Source organism: Mastomys coucha, unplaced genomic scaffold (genome assembly GCF_008632895.1).
Source record: "Mastomys coucha isolate ucsf_1 unplaced genomic scaffold, UCSF_Mcou_1 pScaffold15, whole genome shotgun sequence".
Lineage (NCBI taxonomy): Eukaryota > Metazoa > Chordata > Mammalia > Rodentia > Muridae > Mastomys > Mastomys coucha.
The window spans coordinates 142,399,377-142,424,244 of NW_022196897.1; the positions used below are offsets into that span (position 1 = coordinate 142,399,377).

General features: G+C 50.4%; 1 protein-coding gene across 15 annotated transcripts in view; it reads left to right on the top strand.

Moving 5' to 3' along the window:
* Positions 1-24,868, top strand: part of Epb41l1 (erythrocyte membrane protein band 4.1 like 1) — a 124,176-nt gene that overhangs the window by 77,249 nt on the left and 22,059 nt on the right. For 8 of the 15 annotated variants that reach the window (XM_031372495.1, XM_031372496.1, XM_031372486.1 and 5 more), the window contains 10 exons: positions 279-321; positions 3,574-3,649; positions 7,866-8,084; positions 10,310-10,397; positions 10,895-11,047; positions 13,420-13,517; positions 13,724-13,899; positions 15,326-15,474; positions 16,349-16,384; positions 18,502-18,684. In XM_031372495.1, coding sequence (XP_031228355.1) covers positions 279-321; positions 3,574-3,649; positions 7,866-8,084; positions 10,310-10,397; positions 10,895-11,047; positions 13,420-13,517; positions 13,724-13,899; positions 15,326-15,474; positions 16,349-16,384; positions 18,502-18,684 — 1,221 coding nt within the window. The remainder of the gene's footprint in view (positions 1-278; positions 322-3,573; positions 3,650-7,865; positions 8,085-10,309; positions 10,398-10,894; positions 11,048-13,419; positions 13,518-13,723; positions 13,900-15,325; positions 15,475-16,348; positions 16,385-18,501; positions 18,685-24,868) is intronic. The other 7 variants (XM_031372502.1, XM_031372489.1, XM_031372492.1 and 4 more) reach the window with 4 other exon arrangements.

The following is a 24,868-nucleotide window of genomic DNA, read 5'->3' on the forward strand; positions in this document are numbered from 1 at the left end:
GCCTTCTTCCCACCCGAATTGGGGCTTCCTGGCTTCCTTGCTAGTTATAGCTGCAATCCTTGGTCACTGTGGCCATCTCAGGGCACTCCCGGCCTTGGTACCATGTCTAAACCCTGCTGGGAATCCAGGCCTCATTCCCTAGTGCCAGGAAAATGGATCCAGGCAAGGATATCCCCATGAGAGTCTGTAGCTGGCCACTTCTGGATAGTTGTCTCTCCCAGTTCCACTCTGCCCACTCCTGCAGCTTCCTTCTAAAGGACAAATCTATTCTCTTCCAGAATTGGCTGGACCCCTCCAAGGAAATCAAGAAGCAGATCCGGAGTGAGTGTTTGCTTGTGGTTAGTGTGTAAGGATGAGTGGGCAGGTCCTGGCTTCAGTGCTCCCACTGACTTTGGGATGTGCTCCTGGATCACTATACTCCTCCGCCATTTGTGGCCGGTCTAAGGGAACGCAGCGCAGGAATGATGTAGCATCACGTTAGAGGAAACAAGTCTAAGGCTCAGAGAATAGAAGCAACAGTAAGAGCCACACAGCAAATTAGTAAAGAAATCGTTAAGTGCATTCAGGAAATCAGCTCTGCAGAGTCTTCCAGAAAAGGGGGCCAGATGACCTGGAAACAGCTACCCTTCTGTCCAGGGACTGTGTAGTAACTAACAGCCCTCAACTCAGGTTATAAGGTCACAGAGCCAAGTGCTGGCTCAGCCCATGTGAGCCCTGGCTTTTGCCTTGTTCTCATTTCAATGCCTCTGGAGGAGGGGGATGAGCAGGTTGGCAGCCTGTCTTTTCTGGCCCCAAGGGAAGGAGCGTGTTGGGAGGGGTGAGAAGGCTTTCAAATAGTGGAGGGAAGAGGTGGGTAGCCTTAGCAAATGGCCTGCAGTAGGTGGAGACCTGGGGCCTCCATCTCAAGTCCCACACCTTGGATAGGCTTGGCCTCTTCAGGGTTGGACTCCCTGCTCCTCTGGCTGGGAAGCTGTGGCTGAGTCTGTTGCTATGACAGCAGGTAGCTGGCCTGTGGAAGCCCGCTGACTCTGCAGGAGGGGGCTCGAGGAGCTTTTCCTGTAGGTTCCTGACAGTTGGAGACAAAGAGGCAGGCACATAAGCAATGCACGCGTCTGTGGGTCAGCAGGGTTTTCGGCTGTCTTCTAGCAGTGCCAGTCCTGCTGGGAGGCCAGCCTTTCATGCCTTGAAAGAACTGGAATGGATACAGGCAGCCAAGTGTGTAGAGTTAATAAAGACTAGAAGCCTGGAAAAGAGAGGCAGGCCAGCCCAGTGACAACGCCCTACGGTCACTGCCCAGAGCAAGCCTGGAGGTCCTGCCCATCTGGCTTGACACATGGACATGGTCCTGCGACAGCTCAAGCCATGGCCTTCATACCTGGCTTGACACATGGACATGGTCCTGCGACAACTCAAGCCATGGCCTTCACACCTCGTACCCTCAATCCTCAGGAAGTGCCTCCTCTAGTGGACAGGGGAATTGCCTTAATAGGTACAGTGTTTGCTGCTTGAGCATGCGGGCCAGGGTTCAGATTCTCAGCACCGAGGTAAAGCCAGTAGGGTTTGTAAGATAGGTGGGCTCCAGGGCCTGCTGTCCAGCCAGTCTAGCCACTGTGATAAGCTGTGAGTTCAGTGAGAAACTACTATCAGAAAATTAGGTGAAAGTGGGTGAACCAGCATTCATGCAGTGCAGGGAGCACTGACTAGACTCCGTGTCATAAGGGAAAAAGAAAGGACTTAAGGGTGAAGGGTGTGTGTGTAGGATGTGAGGGGGAGTGGGGATGCATGTGATCAAGATACATTGTGTATATGTATGAAACTGTCAAGAGTAAGTAGTGCTAGAGAGATGGCTCAGTGGTTAAAAGCACTTGTTCTTGCACAGGGCCTGGCATAGGTTCCCAGCACCACCATCTGTAACTCCAGTTCCAGGGGGAAATTTGGTGCTCTCTTCCGGCTTCAGCAGGAACTGGATATACATGGTGCACTTGATACGCAGGCAAAAATCTTATGTGTCGAATAAAAACAAATACATCTTTAAAAAAATAATAATAAGATTGAGAGCATTAAAGGAAGACACCCCACATCAACCTCTGGTCTCCATCATACATGAACAAGGTCAACACACACACACACACACACAAACACACACACATCTCCTCTATTAGAGCTGTGCCTCTGTGCCCGTTTCTAAAATGCCCACCTACTCACCCCAGTCCTGTCCTTTGGGGCCCCAGGGGAGCAGTCTTGCCTCCTTTCTGTCCTTGGTAGTGGCTGCATGAGCCCTGCTATCCTGGGCTTCTGAGGTAGCTGCCCTCCCCTCAAGCCTCGCTGCCTCTCACCTAAGACACCTCGGGCCATGCCTCTGAAGCTCTGCTTCTTCCTGGCAAGTGGACTAGCCCTTCCGGCCTTAGCTGGAGTGACCGGAAAGTGACATATACTTAGACGTGACCAGGCATAGCTGCCGTTCGCTTCTGGACACAGTGCTTGAATGTGAATTCTCCCTCAGTGCCTACTTCTTGCGTTTCAGAGCTGTTCGTTGTCTCAGTCTCCTCACTGTGGTCATGATGGCTTTGGGGTCGCTCTGAGGATGAAATGAAGTGTCATCTATGCGACCCAGCAGCGCCTGCCTGGGTACACTCAGTGTGCACTGGCTCTGAGTACTGTTTGTTGTCACTGCTGTCCTTCCTGGGACAGAGCCTGTGTCCCTGGAGGCCTTTTCTAAGGAGTCTTTGTGACTGAGAACCTGGGCTCTGGGGTCAGGTGACCAACCTTTGGAAACCTGCTCTCTGTTACCCATTAGCCGACTGGCCCTTAAAAATCTTCGCCTATGAGAAGGAAGCAGAGGTTGGAAAGGCAGCTTGCTGGCAGAGTACTGGCCTGGCAGGCTCAAGGCCCCGGGTGCTGCAAAAAAGCCTGCAGCAAACAGAACAGAAACAAAATGAACCAACCAGCCACTCAGCAAAAACTGCACTCAGAGGGTGCTCATGTTGCCTGAGTCCACGTTCTCATCTGTTGACCGTGTTTTAGTGAAGGGTTACTTTTCTCTTTATCTTCTTTCCCATCGTTAGCTCTCACAACTCCCTCAAGAATGTGTGTGTGTGTGTGTGTGTGTGTGTGTGTGTGTGAAAGAGAGAGAGAGAGAGAGAGAGAGAGAAAGAGAGAGAGAGAGACAGACAGACAGACAGACAGACAGACAGAGAGGGAGGGAGGAAGGGAGGGAGGAAGAGAGAGAGAGAGAGAGGAAGAGGGAGAGGGAGAGGGAAAGGGAGAGGAAGAGGGAGAGGGAGAGAGAGAGGGAGAGGGAGAGGTGTGTGGAGGCCTGCTTCAGCACACAGACAGACTATGCTCTCAGTAGTTTCTCTTTTCACTGGGTTCCAGAGACTGAACTCAGGTCATCAAGTTTGTACAACAGGCACTTTTCCCCACTGAGCCACCTCACTGGCCTACTCCCAAGTCTGTTAGCCTGGGCCTCAGTTTCCATGTCTATCAAATGGGAATGATATTCCAGGAGCTCATAGGCTAGTGCATCTAGAGGTTGACGAGGCCTTCCTGATGTCTCCCCCTTTTTCCTCTTAGGTAGTCCCTGGAACTTTGCCTTCACAGTCAAGTTCTACCCTCCCGACCCAGCCCAGCTGACAGAAGACATCACAAGGTGAGGATTATGAGGATGGGGTAGTGTGCTGGTCCTGTGGGACTGTGAGCAGGGCAGGGTGGAGCGTGCTGGCCCCGGGAGATGAAGGCTGTGTGATAGAGTAGCAAATGCAGACAGACGCCTTTCCCAGTCAGAGCATCTCAAGGAAGCAGAGGATACGAGGAAGACAGGACCACAATACAGAGGTCCGTGGGAGCTGACCTTCACCTCAGAGATGGGGCTAGAGGGGTCCCCAGGATCCGTGTGCCTTTAAAAGGACAGGTGTGTCTAAATGTCATGTGACTGGCAGCATGGTTCATCAGGTAAAGGCTCTTGCTCCACAAACCTGACACCTTGAGTCCAGTCTGTGGAAACCATGTAAAGACAGGAAAAAAAAATCTCTAACCTATGGGAACTGGGCCTGAAAGTTGAGTGAAGTTAAATATTTTAGATACTTATGTTTGAAAAACCACACATTTTAAATCTTGACAGCCAATACGAACTTTTTGTAAACCCAGTGGGAACCCTCCCTGGCCCAGGCGACCTGGCAGGCGTAAAGTCTGATGTTCTGGGTGGAGGGCCAGTCTGTGATGTTGAGAAGGAGGCATGACAGGTATGGCGTGTGGGAGTCTGTTGTCCTCTGTGCAGGTCAGGCATGTGGAGGTGAAAGGGTGCCCCGTGGAGGCTGCCTCGGCTGCTGCGGTGAACTTGGGCCACATAGGTCCAAGTGGCCTGAGAATTGGCAGTGGGGACCGAGCGTCCCTAAGGGTAGGCCTGCATGGGCTCACCCTGCCTCTGGAAAGCAGGACAGGGAGAAGTCCCTGTCTTTACATCCTGTCAGAGACAGGGCTTCATCACATGATACCCTGGTCTGGCATAGTCCACACTGTGGGCCTTGGAGTTTTTCTCAGTGGGAGGGGCTGCTAAGCTGCCCTTGCTCACTCCCAGTGGGCTCTTTGCTTTTCTTCTCTTTTTTTTCTTTTTTCTTTTGTTGGGGTACTAGGAATTGAACCTAGGGCCTTGTGCATTTTAGACAAGAACTATACACAAGCTGTATCTCCAGCCCTCTTTTATTAAAAAATTAATATTTATTATTTTATCTTAATAAAATAGTAAATTGTTTATTTAGTATTATTTTATTTTATTTTTTAATACTTAGGTGTCTGTGTGAGGTATGTGTAGGTGCCTGTAGAGGCCAGAAGTGGGTGTCAGATCTCCTGGGTCTAGCATTTCAGGCAATTGTGAATGGCTCTACATGGGTTGTGGAAACAGAACACAGGTTCTCTGGAACAGCAATGTATGTTCCTAACCACTGAGCATCTTCCCAGTGCCACTTCTTAAGACATTTTAGAACAGTCTCAGTAAGCTTCCTGGGCTGGCTTTGAATTTCTGATCCTCTTGCCCCAATCTCCTTAGCTTGAAGTTATAGAGCTGTACCACCAGCCTGGATATCAGGTCCACTGTTATAGCTGATACCCACTGACTAGACAGTATACCGAGTTTCAAGATGCTGCCTTGGGAGAGACAACAGATGTTTCTGAACTAGAGAAGGTCCCAGGCCTTGGCCTCATTAGCCTCACTCTGAGCCCTGAGATCAGCTTGGGGCCAAGGTGACAGCAGCCATATCCTAGCCCATAGCTTTAGGCCAGCACAGCTACCAGAATGTGTCTTTTTTGTGCCAAACCCTGGGCATGGGGCTTCCAGGGACACCAGGAGGAAGGTGAGCCCTGTCCAGCACAGATGGCTCCAGAAGGCAGGGTTGCAGGAGCAGCTGACTTAGTCAAAAATAGTGAGGCCCCAAATAAACTGGTCAAAATGACAAATTGATTGAAATGAAGGATTGGCCAGAGCGTTGGCGGTGATCTTTGAATTTTTAGACTCTTGAACAAATGTCACAGGCCCATGCTGGACTCTGTGGTATGTGAGCCGCTGTAGATCCTGAGCCTCTGCACACACTGACGCTGCATGTGACCGCTACTGGCTTCGGCTCTGACTTTGAAACAATGTCACAGAGTACTAAGTATTCTACTAAGCCAAGGTGACTTTGAAGAAAGAGACTTGGGCAGTTAGTGAAAAATTGACAAAACCCAAAAAGAAAAGGGCAAGGAGACACCCCTGGCTGAAGAAGCAGCGGCCCAAGCCTTACCTCAGTGAACAGTGACTATGGAAGTGGTCACAAAACGGCTTAAGTGGTAAACCACCCACCTGTGAATGCAGGTCGCCAGAGTCTCAGCCTGGCAGCTGGAAATGTTTCCTTGGGCCACTTTGGTTAGTAAGCAATTCACTTGGGAAGAAGAAGTGAGGAAAAGAGCTGCAAGGTGGTTCAGTGGTCAAGGTGCTCGCCACCAAGCCTGATGACCCGAGTTCAGTCCCCGGGACCCAAGTCTTAGAAGGAGAGAATCTACTCCCAAAGTTGTCATCTGGCCTCTGCACACTCTGTGACATGCACATGACTCCTTCCCTCCATATACTCTCCCTCCCCACCTCATTCCCCCGCTCACTGGATCAATGTAGAAAAAAGCGCTGATAAACAGGTCCACCTGGGCTGTGGGATGTGGTACAGAAGTTATGTACACGTGGAGAGTTGTGAGTACTAACGTGGAGCCCTCTCTTAAGTTATGTCACCAGGTATGACAAAGAGCTCTGGGACCAGACTTAGCAATTGGTCCTATTTGTATATTAAAGCAGCCATCACTTTAAGCCAAGAGCATTTCTGTGTTTATGGACCAGAAGTGTCTAGAACACCGTGTGGATAACTGGTGGCCCTGGAGGGGGAACTAGAAATGGCCCTCAAGAGGAAACACAGAGACACCACTAAAGTTTCCTCCCCTCACCCATCTGAAAAAAAATATTAACTTGCAAGGGCAGGGATGCAGCTCTGTTGGTAGACGGCTTGCCTAGCTTGCAGGGAGCCCTGGGTTCTGTCCTCAGCAGCGCATAAGGCAGGGGTGGTGGGACATGCCTGCTATCCTCTCACTTGGGAAGCTGAGTCTGAGTCTGAGGCCAGGATCAGTTATGCAGTGATGCCCTTTAAAAAAGAAAACACAGGCCGGGCAGTGGTGGCGCACACCTTTAATCCCAGCACTTTGGAGGCAGAGGCAGGTAGATTTCTGAGTTCGAGGCCAGCCTGGTCTACAGAGTGAGTTCCAGGACAGCCAGGGCTATACAGAGAAACCCTGTCTCGAAAAATAAACAAAAAAGCAAAACAAAATAACTACAGCGTAGCATAGTGGTGCATGCTTCTAATGCCAGCATGTATAAGGTAAAGGCAGAAGGATTCATATTCAAGAATAGCCTATGATGAGTTCCAGGCATCCTGAGACCCTTGAAACCAACTAATTGGGGCAGGGAGATGGTTCAGTGGGTAAAGTTCTTGTGCACAATTGTGTGGAACCGAGCTTGAGTCCCCAGAAGCAATGTGAAAGGGCAGCCGTGGTAATGTGTGTCTGTCATCCCTGTGCCCCTGTAGTAGGATGGGAGGTAGAGACAGCAGAGGTAGCAAGCCCCGCAGCCAGCTATGGTGCTGTCCACAGGAGTGAACACCAAAAAGAGCCTGCCTCATACAAGGCAGTAGGCAAGGGGCAGTAGTCAAGATTGCTCTCTGGGACTGGAGAGATGACGTAAGAACACTTGTTGCTCTTACAGAGAACCCAGGTTCAATTCCCAGCACCCACATGGTGGCTAACCACCATTCATAACTCTAGTGTTGAGGGATCTAGTGTTGACATCCTCTTCAGACCTCCACAGACACTAAGCGTGCACATTGTACACATACATACACACAGGCAAAACACTCATTCACATACAATAAAATAAATAACTCTTAAAAATTGTTCTCTGACTCCCACACACATACTATTGTATGTATGCACGTACACACACAACTTATACACATATACCAATCAAAGAACAAATAAACAAAATTACAAATCATTTCCCCCCATGGGCCAAACTAGTAGTAGTCTCACTGAGCTTGAAAATATATTAGAAATCGCATAAATTCTCTTAAAATAGAAAAAAAAATTCCTCAAATTCAGAAATGATCAAAAATGCTGGAAGTCACATGGCATGTCTCAAAACCTATTCATAAGACACTGCCACTCATCAGTTATGAACTACCAGTGTCTGTGTGTGCCATTGTCCATGAGCTGATTTTATTTGGTTCTAGTAGCCCAACTGTCCAGGTCTGGGCCACATGGAGGGGTAGACCCATGCCCACCTCTTTCCCTGTCTCCAGGTACTACCTGTGCCTGCAGCTGAGGGCAGACATTATCACAGGCCGCCTGCCTTGCTCCTTTGTCACGCACGCCCTGCTGGGCTCCTATGCTGTGCAGGCTGAGCTGGGCGACTATGATGCTGAGGAGCACGTGGGCAACTATGTCAGTGAGCTCCGCTTCGCCCCAAACCAGACCCGGGAGCTGGAGGAGAGAATCATGGAGCTGCACAAGACATACAGGTGAGCGAGCCTGGCCCTGCTGGCCGTAGCCCTGGTTGAAGGGCTAGGCTACAGATGCTGGAGCTGACATATGCCACCTGGCACTGCTCCTAACCTGAGGTGCCCAGGCACAGGTCATATCCATGGCATAGGAATAACTGGGACCATCAGTGTGATGGTAAGTAGCCACTTGGATCTTCACTTCTTGAGTTCCTGCGTGGGTCAGATTCCCTGTCCTGCGCCTGCGGGGATCTACCTTTCTGTTACTCGGAGATACAATACTGGTGGCTTGCGGTGGCTTGCCTCTAGGTGATAAGGGTCCTGATGCAGAGGTTTTGGTAGATATTCTAAAGTTTAAATGCAGATGCCAACCTGATTGTGCCACTTTGTAACCAGGGGATGTTGACAAGACATTTCACTTCTCTGTGCTTTAGTATATTCATCTGTTCATCTGGTGCTGGTCAGAGTGTCCCTGGAGCTATGGGGGGGGGGTGATACAGCAGATATTAAAGACACACACCACACACACCTCCAATCATCCCTATGATTGGAGGAAGCGGGAGGGTTGCGTGCTGTGGGCTGAGTGTTGCTCTCCGTCAATTGGGGCATTTGTTTTGTTGATCGTGCACTTTGTTGAGTTGTTGATTGCTTATCTGTTGAGTTGTTGATTGCATACTTTGTTCTGGAGTTAGAAGATAATTGGCCAGATGTGTGATTGTCGGCTCATGGCTGAACCTCTGAGCTCCGTTCTCACCTATAAATACACAGATTGAGATGATGTGTAATCGCTCAGCCATTGGTATCTGGAACAGCAGAGTTCCTCATGCAGGAGCTTAAGCTCCCTCGGGCTGCAGACACTGAAAGCCCACGACACCCCTAAGCAATTGCAACAGTGGGAGTTCAGTCCACTGCCATTTCTCGGTGCCTGCTCTGCAGAGAATGCTACCTACCCTGGGATCAAACTGATCTGCAGGGTCCTTTAAGCTGGAAGTGCTTTGGGCTCTAAGCTCAAGGTTGTTATGGGCACATTCTAAAGAGTGCAGTGCCACACACACAGGAAAGACCCCGGTGATATTATCTCGTCCCTATGATTGGAGGAGGCGGGAGGGTTGCGTGCTGTGAGCTGCATCTGGAGAGGAAGATCGCAGCCAGATGTGATCCATTCATCTATGGGGATGAGCCTGCTAGGGGTGATGGATGCTGGGTCAAAGATGGCAAATAAATGTTCTCAGAGAGTTTCACGCCAATGTGGCTGGGTTCATACTGACTACATGGAATTGTGTTGAGCAGGATGCAAATTGCCATGGCCACCTGGACATTGGATGAGGTGCCCTGCCTGGCATCTGCCATTCAAGCCTCTCCTAGATAGTAAGATGCCCTAGGGATTTGGAAGAGTCATAGTAATTCATAGACAGACAGATCAATATGAGCTTGATCAGTGCCAGCAACAATCATTTAAGTCTTTGAACTTAAAGCACATTGATGTCTGGCATCCATGGATCCTACATAGAAGCTCAAAGATGGGCAGGGCAGCCGAAATGAAGGCCAGAGAACATAAGAGACAGATTTGCCTTGAAACAACTCTGGAGCCATATTGCCTAGAGTTAAATTCAGACACTGCTGCTACTTAATAGTATCGTGCTCCTCAGCAAGCTGATGGATCTCCACCCAGCACTGGCCGCCTCATCTGAGAGTGACACCTGCCTTAGAGTGTGTAGCCTGAGTGGCCACATATAAGTCAAGTGTGCGAACAGTTAACAGCACCATGATGTATGTGTGCTGTGAGTATAACCTGCAGTCTGAGCAGAGATGGAACTTGATCCCTGATACAACTCTTACGAAAGGAGTCTGTTTCTTAAGGGAGACTAATCGGCACCTGACACTAAACTGTCTTCTGAGGGAGGTGAATAGGAGCCACATTGGGTGATTCTAATGAATGCTCTCCTCATAAGTGGGGTCCCAGTCATGAGAAACGGCTCTATAAACTTTATACTTAATTTGGTAGAAACAGAGACAAAAATCCTGACTCCCAGTTTAACCCTTGTCTGCTTCCCGAACAAAACAGACTGGACCTGAGTGTTGCAGGAGACGGGGTTAGTGGACTGTCCTGAGAGCAGAGGGGGAGTCTCAGGCGAGGATCAGCCACTATCTTTCTAGAATGGTGGGTTCTGATGGTGATACCTACAGCTGGTTGGCTGCAGCCTGGGCCTGGGCCACAGCCCACAATCTTCGCTTTTCTTCCTCAGGGGCATGACCCCGGGCGAGGCAGAGATCCACTTCCTGGAGAACGCCAAGAAGCTTTCCATGTATGGAGTTGATCTGCATCATGCTAAGGTACTGCGGAGCTCCAGCCAGCCCGCACCTTATGTGGTTCCTGGGGAACTGTAGACCCTCCAAAGCTGGTGTCTGGACTGTTTCTTCTCCGACTTGGAACCTTTCGGGTTCTCCTTTCTCAAAGTTCATAACCTTTTATTCACTCAGACCTTTGTCATCTCCCCCTTGCATTCAATGTCCTCACAAGCCTGTTTGGGCCAACACTAGGCTGGGTGCATGTGAAAAACAGGCTGAGGCCTTAGCTTAGTTTTGTCACACTGGTGTGTGGCCCATGGCCTGGCAAAGTATGTTCCTAAATGTTTGTTGAGTGGATGAATGATGACAGACCAAGTGGCTGAAGAATGGGGTTGCCAATTGGGTGAGGTGAGGGGGAGAACAAGTAGGTGACCATGGGGGATACTAGTTGAGGGACTCCACCTACCCCCAGAGCACAGGGTGGTGGCAGGCTGCCCCTGCCTGGCTCCAGAACTCCCATTCCATGCTCTCTTCCTGTGTAGGACTCTGAGGGCATCGATATCATGCTAGGTGTCTGTGCCAATGGCCTGCTCATCTACCGGGACCGCCTGAGAATCAACCGCTTTGCCTGGCCCAAGATTCTCAAGATCTCCTACAAGAGGAGTAACTTCTACATCAAGATCCGGCCTGGGGAGGTGAGCCTGGCCCAAAGTTCTTTCTGCTCACTTACCCCACACGCCAGGCAGAGGTGACTGAACCTAGTAGAGTGGAGCCCAGTAGCTCGCCTGGGTTTTTCCTACCCTGGAAACATGGACAAAGTTTTGGGGCTCATGGAAGATGGATCTCCTTCCCCCTGCATCTCTGTAGACTTCAGACTCTGGGCATGCAACTCCATATTTTATTTGTGTGTGTGTGTTTGCATGCTCATGCATGTACACATGCATACACATGTGCAGATGTGCTATGGTCCACATGTCCACAGGCCAGAGGTCAGGTCATGTGGTCAGTCTTTTCACTACACCCTTATTGGTCCTGGGGATTGGACGGGCTGTCAGACTGAGTGGCAAGTAAATGCCTTTTATGCTGAGCCATCTCGCCAGCCCTGGTCATGTGCTTTCAAGCCACAAGTGTGCATGTGAGCATGTATTCTCACACATATACTTTATGAGCAAAAGTAAAATGACAACCACATGGATTCAGGCTACACAGAAAAGTCAGTACATGTCTGTGTGCATGCACAGATTTGCCTGTATGCAATAGTTCACTGTGTCTGCACACCAAGACACACACAGGCATGTGACAACACACAGTATGGACACAGAGGCATGCATCCATACCACCACCCTTTAACTGCGCAGTCCCCTCAAATGCCCTTTTGATTTGACTGGTGGACTAACTGTGACCCACCTGGCACCCCTCACCACTGTGCCAGCCGCAGCAGCCACTATCTGTCACCTGTAAATCAGATCTTGCCAGCCCCTGCCATCCCTACCCCACCTCACACACACACCTGCTGACTAACAACATACCTGATGTAATCTGACTAGAGAGAGGAAAGGTTTGCTTGGGCTTGCAGTTGAGGAGGTTTAGTCCGTGTCTGATTAGCCTGTGGCTTTGGGTTCATGGAGAAGCAGCGCATTGTGGCAGGGGGGCATAAAGGGCTAGAGTGGTCACGGTACAAAGTAGACAAGAAGTACAAAGACACCAGCTTGTGAGGGCATACCCCAGTGTCCTAAAAACTCCAGTAGGCCCCACTTCTTAGAGGCTTTCTACACCTTCCTAATGCACCCCACTGGGTAAGTGTTTAACACCTTCACCTTTGGGGACATTGAAGATCCCGACTACACCATGGCCCTGGCCTTCTAGTCTCAGCACAGCACTCATGAATCTGGAGAGCTGCCCTTTCTCTGCACATTCACCCCAAGCCTGCCAAGCAAATCCTTCATTCCTCTCATAGCTCTTACCCATATCTGCAGCCATCTTACTGATTTTGTCCTCTGTGTGTGTGTGTGTGTGTGTGTGTGTGTGTGTGTGTGTGGTGTGCATGAGTATGTGTAAGTAGTGTGTACATGAGTATATGTATGTGGTGTGTGAGTGTGATTGTACATGAGTATGTGTGTGGTGAGTGTATATGAGTATGCATGTGTGTGGTTGTACACGAGTATTTGTATATATGTGTGGGGGGTATATGTAAGTGTGTGTATAGGTGTGTACATCAATGTGTGCTGTGTATGGTGTGTAGATGAGTGTGTAAGGAGTGTGGTATATGCATTGAGTGTGTGGTGTGTACATGAGTGTAAGGAGTGTGGTATATGCATTGAGTGTGTGTGATATGTACATGAGTGCATGTATCCTGTGTGGTTGTACATGAGTATGTATGTGTATGTGTGTGTTATACTGTACATAAGTGTGTATGGTGTGTACATGAGTGTGTATGTAGTTATACATGTATGTGTGGTGTGTGTATGAGTGTGTATGTGGTTGTATATGTGTGTGTTTAATTGTACATGAGTGTGTGCATGTTATGTTTAGTGTGTACATGAGTGTGTATGTGTATGGTTTTACATAAGTATGTGTTTGTGGTGTGTACATGAGTATATATGTGGTTGTATATGTGTAATTGTACATGAGTGTGTATGTGTTGTATATAGTGTGTACGTGTGTGGTGTGTACATGAGTCTGTGTGTAGGTGGCGGTACAAGGCTGATGGAGAACAACTTATTCATTTTTCTACCTTATTCAATGAGGCAGAGTCTCTCTGTCAAAGCCAATGCTCACCAGTATGGCTGGTCTAGCTGGGCAGGTTGTTCTGGGACCCTCCCTCTTCCACTTCTGGGGCTGCAATTGCAGGTGATCTGCTGTACCTTCCGGCCTTTTATCTAAGTTCTGGGGACTTGAACTCAGGTCCTCAAGGTCGCAAGGCAGGTACTTTACCCTGGAGCCTTCTCCCCAGCCCTATTTACATGCATGAACAAGCAGAAGTCACACCTATCTGAGGAGAGGGTGAGCAGGTGGGCTGGTGTGTGGTGCAGGCCCCACCTCTAACCCACCCTTCTTGGCTTCTCAGTATGAGCAGTTCGAGAGCACCATCGGCTTCAAACTCCCCAACCACCGCTCAGCCAAGCGGCTGTGGAAGGTCTGCATTGAGCACCACACGTTCTTCCGGTGAGTGAATGAGGGGATAGGATGAGAGAGGTTGATGGTTCAGGGGGGCAGGAAGTGGAGTGAGCGCAGAGGCAAGCCCCACCTTTTGGGACTGTGAAGTATCGTAGTTGGTGGGACTCTGGAAAGCAAAGCCTGCTGTGATCTGACCTTGGGCCTGGCAATGGAAAGTTTGCTTCCTATTCCTCATCTGCATCACTCTCTTGTAGGCTGGTGTCTCCGGAGCCCCCACCCAAGGGCTTTCTGGTGATGGGCTCCAAGTTCCGGTACAGTGGGAGGACCCAGGCCCAGACCCGCCAAGCCAGTGCCCTTATCGACCGGCCAGCCCCCTTCTTTGAACGTTCTTCCAGCAAACGCTATACCATGTCGCGCAGCCTTGATGGAGGTATGGCTCAGGCTGGAGCTGGAGGTAGAGTGGTCCTCAAGGGAGACAGGGGTGTGGACACGGCAGGCTCTACAGAGGAGACAGACAGTGGTAGTTGTGGTAGACGCTCCCAAAGTTGTTTGCACCAGACAAGGTGATCCACAAGCGCCATTGCACCTGGGCAGCACTGGGTCAGGTCTGTCCCTCGGGGATGCGACACACACTCTCAGGACCTCTCTGGGTTGTGACCTTGTAGAGTTCCAGGTTCTGACATCTGATTTTCTAACCAGGAAGCTCTGCAGCACACAGTCTGGCATTCTCCCAGGAGAGTGACATCACATGGTTTACATGACTGCAAAAGGACCTGGTCTGGGCCTGGCCCTTTCCTACAGGCCCCATTCCCGAGACAGGGCTAAATGGAACCTAGATTGGAGGGAAGGCAGTGTCAGAGGTTAGCCCAGAGCTGGGGGACTTGTCAGGGGACAGAAGCCTGGGCTGTAGTCCTGCAGGGAACGCTTCTTGTGTTGACTTCCAGAAAGGATATCTACAGAACCTTCCCCTCTTGAAGCCTCAACTTAGCCTGTCCAATGGAGGTGGTAATTCCAAGGCTAACCCCCCCACCCCCACAGAACAATGCAAATCAAGCCAGGCAGCCACTGAGCCGAGGGAAATAGCCCTGGAATTTCATCATGGCAGAGTGAAGTTGGCGTCTCTTTCTGATGGAGGCCGACCCCAGGCTCTGGTTGTTTTCATGTTTTTTTTTTTCATCCTTTTTTCTACTAAGACTCAGTCTGTGGCATTTTGGGTTGTACCCAGGGCTTGGTGCAGTCTTTAAGCCCGTTCTTCCTCTATTCAGAAAAGTATTTTAGAATTGTGGCAAGAGACTTTAAGGAATCCCTTTGAATTCCTGTTGATTTATAGAGAAGGTAAACCAGTGTAAGCTTCTGCTGCCGAGTAAAACTAACCTCTCAGTACTGCTAGATAATGACAGATGGAGCTTGCTCAGGGACCACAACCCAAACAGTCATGTTCGCTTGGCCAACACGGATGGAAGGCTCCCTCTAGGCCAGGTGCCCTCCTCAGTACTCAGATATGTTAGTTTGTTTGGTTCTCACCTCATCTTTCTGGCATAGATACTACTTACTGATGAGGAAACTGAGGCCCAGAGGGGTTGTGTAACTTACCCACTGTCACACAGCTAGGAAGGGTTGGATTTGAGATGCATACCCAGACTCTACTGCTGTAGAAATTAGGAAGGAGGCCAAGGCTGGGAAGCAGCTTTGTGTGACTCTCCGGCCGTGGACCAGGTTAAGCAGCGGGTTGCAGTGGGTTGCAGTGGGGAGGAGTTCTCCTGTTGCTGATGTGGCTAGGCAGTGGCGGGGCTGGCTTTCTGACTGTGTGCGGGAGCTGCCTCACACAGTCACTCTGCCACCTCTGCCCACTTTAGCAGAGTTCTCCCGCCCTGCCTCAGTCAGTGAGAATCACGATGCGGGGCCCGATGGTGACAAGCGGGAAGATGATGCCGAGTCAGGGGGTCGTCGATCAGAGACTGAAGAAGGAGAGGTCAGGACGCCCACCAAGATCAAGGAGCTGAAGGTAGGAGTCCACTGGGATGCCATGTAATGTTGCCCCGGGGGAATGGGAGGGTGGGTGGCTGAGGCATAGATGGAGCCTTGGCCTTCCAAGTCCCAATTGTATTCAGGCACCTTTGCTGTGGGGCACACCATGGACAGGACCTGGGCCTTGGACTGTACCCTATACCTAGACATGCAGAGTGGGGTGGGGGTGGAGGTGTGCATGCTGCCCCCTTTATGCCCAGCTTCCTTAGGTTGAGGGTGCTAACCTCCTGGAGTCTCAGACACCCTCTTACTTAACTCCTTGTCTCCCTTTTACCTGTAGTCTGGCTCTGTGTCTCCTCTCCTCCCCTGAGCATGGCCAGGTCACCAGAGATCTCAGTGTGGAATATTACTGTGTCCTTTCCTGCAGCTCCACTCTCACTGTGGACATACACACCCCAGCGTATATATGCACATGTTCCCCCAGCCTTAGACTCAGGCACAGACATGACAGCACATTCACATGCACAGGCTTGGCCACACACAAGCTAGGTGTGGCTTCCTTGGCATTGCTGAGCAGTCCTTTTCTGTCACGTAGTTCTGTCATGTGAATACAGGTCCCCTAGACATACCCTCACTGCTGGAAGCAGCAGGAGACACATCTACCTGTGTCTCCACCCACGAGGCCTCTAGTTCCCTGGGCCCTCCTTTGCCTCCCTGGGAGAACTACCTGTTTCCTGCCCTACAAGTTCCTCTGTCCACCTGTGGGCTGCTTAGCAGCCTTCCTGGCCTGTACTGCATGGTGGGACTGGGTGTGAGTGTGCAGGGCTACTGGATCTGCTGGATCAGTGGTGTCTCTAATCTGTTTGTCCTACTGACCCTGCTGGTTCCTTTCCCTCCCGCTATCCCACCAGCCGGAGCAGGAAACTACGCCAAGACACAAGCAGGAGGTACTGCATGGACCCACCTCTCCCCCGCCAAAAGCCATCAGATTCCCATCTCATTCCATCCCTGGCTCCCATCCCTCACCTTCAGCCTCATGTCTGCCCTCCTTCCACACCCTCTTCCGTTATCTTCCTTTCTGGTCACTGTCCTCCTCATTAAGCTCATGTCTTCAACTCCCACGTCAGATTCTAGTTCCATCCACGTGCAGTTCCCACCACCCAATGCCCCTCATCGCTGGGCCTGGCAATCTATGCTTGCCTCCCACCCCACTTGCATCGACCAGTTCTGTGCGTCCATTTAGCTCCTCCCTCCACTCCCACTCTTCCTTCTTTAGCATCACCTCCTCCCCACATCCCCATCTTATCTGTGTTTTTTGTGTCTCCTGACAACCAGCTGTGAGGGCAGGGCCTGGGTGGGGAAGGGAGAGCACCTGCTCAGTCAGACTCCAGTCCCCCCCCCCCCCCCCCCCCCCGCCCTCCTGTGTGGGCTGCTGGTGCCTCCCTGGAAACCTCCTCTCCTTCTCTCTTCTCATCTTCCTAGTCTCTGCTTCCATCAACTTCCGCCTTCCACCCCACCTCTTGTTCCCCTTCACTGCGCTCAGATCTCTTTGGACCCTTCAGTACAAGAGAGACAGTTTATTCTTGCTGAAAGCAGGCCACAGTCAGAGCCTGGTCATGGTATCCTGTGACCGGGGCTTCAGCCCAGCTCAACTACACCAACTTTGAGTCTTCAGAAGGACTTCGTAGGCCTTGATCTCCAGACACACGATAGAGCAGGCTTATTACCTCAACTCCAGCTGTACCTGCCTTTTTCTTGTGCCAGGCCTTGACACTCAGCCCTTGGTTTCGCCAAGGCCTTTAAGCTCTGGGAATTCCAGGACCCAACAGGTGTACTTTGGGGAGCACAACTCATGCCCAAGGCCAGCAGGCCCATTTGTTATGACCCACTCATCATTGTGGCCCATTCTTAAGCCCTGGGCAAAGTCCCCTGAGTTTGACCTCTCAGACAGACACTGTCTGTGGCCAGCTTAGCCTGGGAGGGAGGCCTGAGGTTCAAGCAGGGGCCTGGGGAGAAGACAGAAGCCTCAGTTGGATTGGCTTTCTTCCTGAGAAGGTTTGAGAGCAACGGCAGTGATTCTTAGATGCCAGAGCTGAGTCCAGGGGAAGATTCTAGCCTTAGCTAAGGTCAGGATTATCTTCCAGGTGGTTCCTCTCAAATAGCCTTACAGATAGTCTTTGGGCTGCCCACCCACTTCTCTCTATCCCAGAAGATGTCCCAAGCAGATGACCAGCATTGGCAGCTCTCTGTGGCTCAACCTCACTGGGCCCAAGCACACTGCTCCATCCATAACCCTGGCATGGACTCACACATCATAGATTAATTAGAGCCACGCCTAGAACTCCAGCTCCACCTGACTTATTCATGTGCTAGGCCTTGAAGCTCATCTCTCTTCTTCCTAGTCTCACATTTTCTTAATTTCACAAAACCTTCACTTCCAGCATCCTGATCTCTCTAACGGTATCTGACTTTTTCTACTCTTAGAGAGTCAGTACTCAGAAGGCATCTGAAAAGTTCTGGGTGATGGAGAATGCTGCATAATCTTCCTCTGGCCCTGAGTAAGGGAACAGGGCCCGTTTTTCTAAGTGATCCAGATTAGGCACATTTTTATCCCAGGCCTCCATGGGGCCTGAGCAGTTGAATGGAGTCAGAAGAGCCCAGGCTGAGCACACACTATTAAGTACAGTAGTCCAAGTCTTGACCAGAGGTAGGAGCCACAATTCAAGAGGGTTCTGGGAAGCCAGCAAGCCAGTGCAGTTCAGTGAACTGAGCAGGGACGTCTTACCTTGGTACAGGCTGCCTACTGTGCCTGACTCTGTCTGTGCTCAAAGCACAATGGGAACTCACTGAGACTTGAGGGCTCAGTGGAGTTGAATGTTCTTGGGTAAGGGAGTCAGGGGAAGAGAGGGCCTGCCATCATCCAGATGTCCAAGGACACCCCTTGGAGTTCATTGTCTTTGCTTCCTTGGCTCCTTGGGTGTTGGAGGGTGGTGGTGCCATTCTTCCTGTGTCTTCTGCTCACAGTAGGTCATCTTATACCTCTGCCTTCTCCTCTCATGGCTAGTTCCTGGACAAGCCAGAGGACGTCTTATTGAAGCATCAGGCCAGCATCAATGAGCTCAAGAGGACCCTGAAGGAGCCCAACAGCAAACTGATCCACCGGGATCGAGACTGGGATCGGGAGCGCAGGCTGCCCTCTTCGCCTGCCTCCCCCTCCCCCAAGGGCACCCCAGAGAAAACCAATGAGGTAGGTGTCAAGCTGCGGCCCTTGACAGGAACCTTGAGTAAAGAGATACAGGGTAGGGGTGGGGGAGGGCGGCTAAGTCCATATTTACATTTATCCTCCACCAAATAATGTGTCCTCTTGTTGCTGACAGACAGATGGAATGGGGAGACAGGTTAGGCTGAGAAAGTCAAACCCACTAACCACTGGGTCCTAGGGACCATCTTAAAACATGAAAAACTCCAAAAATGCATGGTAACTTGTTTGTATTCCCCTTCAGTCAAGCAAAGAAAAATGGGGAAAGGGTGCTTGTTAGAGTTCCGAGTCCCCACGTGGGGCCACTGGGTCAGCCGATTGCCAGAAGAGTTCTAAACAAGTGCCCCAGGCAAGTCTCTCGCACACATAACTTTAAGAATCCCGGAGTCCTACCCAGGGGCCTTACGTAAAAGTACAGGGAGAACATGGTTCTTCTTGGAGGGATTTCCAAGGTTCACCAAAGTGGTAAGTCCACTATACAAACCCGACTACTACTGAGACCTTCCCAGGAGGACCCCATGTGTCCTGCCTTCCAGGGTGGAAATCATGGGGCTATTTTCTTAATTGAGAGAGAAGAAGACAGGCTTTGGGGAAATCCCGTATCTAAACCCCAAGCTATTGTATTAGCACTTGCTGAATGATGGAAGGATTTACCCACATCAATGTAGGCGTCTTCTCTCTCAAGCTGCCGCTTACTGATCACCAGATTGATGGTGGTCTAGACTTAGGATCCTGGTTCCATTGCCGGTCAGCTGGAGGACTCTGAGCTTGTTACCTAACCTCTCTGAAGCCCTGATAGGTGAATAAGGATGTTTATAAAGATCAGATGAAATAATGCCCGGAGAGGTACCGCATGCTGTCTGATATGAAGACCTCGGTGTTCCCTCTGGAGTCCCAGGTCTGTGCCTTGCAGAACTCCACATCTAAGCTGGGAAGGCCCTGGGAACCCTCTCTGTTTAAAGGCTGACTTTTACTGAGGCCCAGAAAGACAAAGACGGACTCGGCATGACGGCTGCATTTGTTGTGTTCCACGAGTCATTGTGCTTGCTTGTCTTTAGTTCACAGCTGACTTGAGGCGAGACCAGATCGTGTGCAGAGCAGGCGAAGAGCCAGCTGTGTGCGTGCTTTCTCTCCAGTGCTTTGAAAATTGGTGATGCAGCCATGATTTAATTCATAGAGCGTTTGATTGAACTGGTACTCACCATGGTCTGAGCTCACCAGATAACAGAGAGCTTGTCTTGTGAGGCATAAAACTAACACAGCTGGGGTTCCATGGCTGCCAACATCACACAATCAGGGTTACTTTGGGAGCCTTGAAGCCAAAGCTCCGTACTCTAGAACGGAGGCAAATTTCTGCACCTACTAGCAGAGGTGACAAACTTAAACATTATGACACCATGTTATCAGCTATGCATGTCTTGATTGACATTCGTAGTTACCCAGGATGCACATGGTCCCCAGGCTGTAGATTGGGCCAGCCCCTCTTCTGAGGGCTTCTGAGGTCCAAGCACAATCAAGACTCAGTCTGGTACACAGCATTCCCTCAAGAAAGACTTGGCCAGGGTGACTTCTAACAGTCCTGAGATAGGCCAGGTCTTGGTGTGGATGCAAATGAAGTGTGATGGAGAAGCTACCCAAAGGGTGAGATTCTCTCAGAGAAAGAATGGGTAGAATAAATGTTGGTGAGCTAGGGCCAGAGTTGAGGGGTGTGCCCCACCTGCTGGTGACAACTGGAACTGCTGACAGAGGGCCCTTTTTAAAAATGGAAGCTGTTCAGCCACCACCTCCTTAGCCCTGAAAACTGCAGTCACTACTCCTGAAGATCCAACTTGGAGTTACGGACCGTTGAGAACTGACTTATGGCCCTTGGCATTTATGGGTCCTTGAGGATTTGCAAAATGGGGAGGAGCCGTAGACATGAACTTGACTCTGTCCTCCGGTGGGTGATGTTACTGCTATGAATCTCAGTGCATAGGGTCATCTTAAAGGGGACCAGAATGTCATTCCCTTGGGAGGTCATTGGCAAGGCTAACTGAAACAATGGAGGGGGAAGTCAGTGTCTCCTAAGAAGAGTTGATAGTTACGGGCCCACTGCTGAAGGTGACCGGATCCCTGGCCCAATATGGCTCTGTAAAGGACCCTGCAAAGACATACCACCCAGAACTCCCAGAGACATCTCTAAGCTTGTTGGGTTCCACCCAAGCCAGCAGAAACTTGAAACATTCCCATTGGTCAAACCCAGGTAGTTTGAAAGCCAATTGTGTGGTGGGTTGGGTAGTGGTGTGTGTGTGTATGTGTGTGTGGGGGGGGGGCAGAGGCATCTTCCTTAGTTGCTCTCTACTTTTTTTTATTATATCATTATTTATTTGTGTTCATATGCAGTGTGTGTATGTATGTGTGTATGCAGTGCATGTGTCTGTGTGTTGTATGTATAGAGGTCAGAGAACAACTTTGCAGAATCTCTTCTTCATCCCTGTGGGCCCTGGGGATTGAACTTCAGTTTTCAGGCTTGGCAACAGGCACTGTCACCCATTGAGCCATCTCACTAGCCCCTCTACTTTATTTTTTGAGATAAGCCTCTCAAAGAACCCGGAGCTCACTGATTCAACTAGTCTGGCTGTCCAGTGAGCTTCGGGCATCTGCCTGGCTCCTCCTCCCCAGAGTTGAGACTACACCTGGCTTTTGTCATAGGTGCTGGGGATCTGAACCCAAATCCTCATGCCTGTGTGAGAATTTTACTAATTATGGCATCTCCTCAGCGTCTCAAGGACAACTTTTAAAAGATATGACTGCGACCCTGCCTACAAGTTCGAACCATAGTCTAAGCCATGGCACCTCCGGCAGGCTTGAAGTCAGAGTCTAAGTGAGGGTATTCTAAGCTCCCCTGAGTGTTAGTGAGAACAGGGAACTGGCCAGAGCCACAGGATTGCCTTGCTGTTGTTATCTCTCTTCCCCTCAGGATGGCTCCTTCCTGACTGATCCTATGAACTAACATGATAATATGGGGTTTACGAAGCTGGACTATTTACAGACTATGTGTGTCTCTCCTGCTCTTTCTCTTTCTTTCTCTCTCTCTCTCCCTCTCTCTCTCCCTTTCCCTCTCCCCCTCTTCTTCTCTCCCTCTCATTCTCCCTCCCCCTCCCTCTCCCCCCTCTCTCCTTTCCCTCTGGCCTGGGCCTCCCCTGCAGGCCCAGAGGATCCAGGACACTTCTCAGCAGGACTTGGTACCTGGAACAGCAGCAGGCTTGGAGGTGTTCACTCAGAAAAGCCTCGAAGCATCTCCTGAGGTTACTGTCTTCACTTTCCCACGCCCCTTGCCCCTGGGCCTCCAGCCCATTCCTGTCTACCCTCCAGGATCTTAAGAAAGCCCTTCCCCTGGGGTGAGAGGAACAGGCCATACTCTGCCACAGAGAGGATAGTAAAGGTGGTCCACATTGTCCCTGTGTTATAAATGGCAAGTGTCCACATCCCAGGGATCCACAAAGGGCCCGCCCCTCCCTCATCTGTTATGTACCAGTAAGGACAAGATTGTAGCTATGTCCAGAAGACAAAAAAAAACTGTTTGCTTCTAGCTCCAAAGGGGGAAAGACATGATCCTCTCTGGAGGCAGGCTCTAACATTAAGCTTGGGATTAGGTGTCTTGACCCTTGAACGCGTCCTGCCCTGAGATCTTGCCTGTGTTTAGAAGCCTGACTATAGTCTGTGGGCTAGGGCATGGTCCTCCTCCCTTCCTCTGTTTCCAGCCATCTAAACTCATCGGACATTGGTCCGAGTCTCCAGGAAGGAGGCAGAAGTATGTGGCTTCCTTCCAAGAGCATCCTCGAGTCTGCAGAGGCAGGCCTTCTAAGTGAGGAGGTCATTGCTTCTGGGTCCAGATGAGCATCAGGTCAAGGGTTCCTGGGGTTTCCCATGGCCACGTGTGGGTGCTGAGGATGGATCCCCATATTCCCCCATCTGCTGAGGTTTCGTAATCTGTTGGCACTGGGACTCTCCTGATAGGAAAACATCCTTCTTCTAGCCTCTGTGCCCCATCTGTCGGTGTGGCTCCTAAGGCTTTAGATGTGGTTCCTCCCACAGAAAACTTCTGTAGCTGATGTGAGTGTGCTGTGAGTGTAGGATGGAGATGAGCAGGCTGCAGACGAGGGAAAATACCAACTGCAATGCTCCTTGAAGTCTTTTTCATGTAAAAATAAAAACAAACCTTCAGTGTTCTCTCCTGAGGGCAGTGAGACAGGAGGCAGCAACAGCCCAGCCAGTGTTAGGGACATGGAGATGTCCTAGTGTCTGGAGATGCTCTTAGAAACAAGGACAGTGCCTTGTCAGGACTGAGCCAAGTGTGCACCTTTCTCCAGTGACCTGTGACATCAGCCTTACTGTCTCATATATGGTCAACAGGACCTTTTTGTTCCTTCCTGCCTTCCTACCCCCTCCCCGAGTCCCTCCCTCTGTCTTATCCCTTCTTCCACAAGGTCTTTCCATGTTGCCCTGGCTGGACTCAAATGTATGGTCCTCCTGCTTTGGGCTTCCAAGTGCTGAGCATGCAGTTTTCTGTCCTTCTGACTGAAGTCTGTCCTGATCAGGGCTTCTTGCTGCCTAGTGGCCATGGGCCTGCTCTGCATCCTCCCTAAAGCTACCCCTCAAGAAACTGAACACCTTCTCTTTGCACCTCTTCTAACAGCTTCTTCTAGGATTCAGGTTCTAGAGAGCCCCCTTCCTGGACCTCCTCAGGCCCCAAATGTAATTGAGAGCTCCAGGTGGGGCTGGAACAGCCAGGAGTCATCGGAGCTGCCCTCTGGGGTTTCTTCTTGTCCATCATGGAGTAAGCTTGTCTCCTTCACTCCTGTGGCTGGAACAGAGGCGGCTCCATCAGATGGCAAGGGGCACTCTAAGCAAGGCTCTGGAGAGCCAGGGACTCAGGAGAGAATACATGGAGACTGGTCTGTCTACAGAGACCCTAATGTTGCACCATCTTGTGACTCAGACCAGAAGCACTGGTACCAGCCAAGTGGTCCTTTCTTTCCTTTCCTAAATCATGTCCCACCCCATCTGTCCTTATCTGCTGCTTTTTTAGTATCAGAGCTCTTGTTTCTTCCTTCAGCACTCCTGTGTGATCCTCTGCAAATGCCTTCTTTGGGAGCCTTGGTTTCCCCCTCTGCAACAAGGTTGCCAACTGGAGTAGATTTAATTATGTAGACGAAGAAAGGGCTGGCACTGCCTGGCATCTAATAAGTAAACATTACCATGTGCTTCCCTTCTCTGCCTCTAGAATCCTTCCCATCTGTGCCAGCTTCCACCACACACACTAATGCTCGCCTAGCCTGTTTGCTGTTTGGATTCGGAATGGGAACATTCCAAAGGGGGCCTCTTTGGCCAACTTTGACCACCACCACTAGGCTGATAATACTAGAAGAGATGAGACAGGTTCTTACCTCTGCAGGCTGGCAGAACATGTCCCTCTGAAGCGTCAGGTATAGACACCTGGAACAACATCTCAGAAAGCTATATCAGACTGAGTCTGGACCTCCCCGTCCTTTGATCTTTCTTACTAGTAAGATTCTCTTAATGAGATCAGATTCCCTGACTGGGAAAAATGCAGTGGGAAAAATCCCTTGATCCGTTCAGTTCCCACCCTTCCAAGATTAAACTTCAGAGACCCCAGAATCGTGCCTTGGGTTCTGGGGTCCAGAACTAGGTGGTCAGAAGTTGTTTTCCTCCCCCATGCCTAGATTTGGATGTTGACTTCCATGTGTGCATCTTGTAGGCTGTGACCAGGACTTGGGGCCATGCAGGACTGCGACTCCCCAGGCTGCTCACCGTTTGCATTATGCATTTATTAGATGGACCTCCGATGAGATTTTGTGGGGAGAAAGTATTCTGTGGTGCCAAGAGTAAAATCCCAGTGGCCTTAAGGCTCTGGTCATGATTCAAGAAACATACTGTCATTGCCCCTAGGCTGGTGGGAACGGATAGAGGACGGCTCTGTAAAATCCAACAGTGCCACCCTGTCTCCTTGGCTCTACAAAACTCCTGTCTGTGGTTCTTTCCTTCCGTGGTACCATCTGGTCAGTTCTTTTCTATCTTCCATGGGCTTTTGTTAGAGTTCTCCAAGGACTGGTCTTAAAATTGTTTCTTTTGGGCTGAACCTCAGAATGTTCAAGCTGTTTAAGCCATT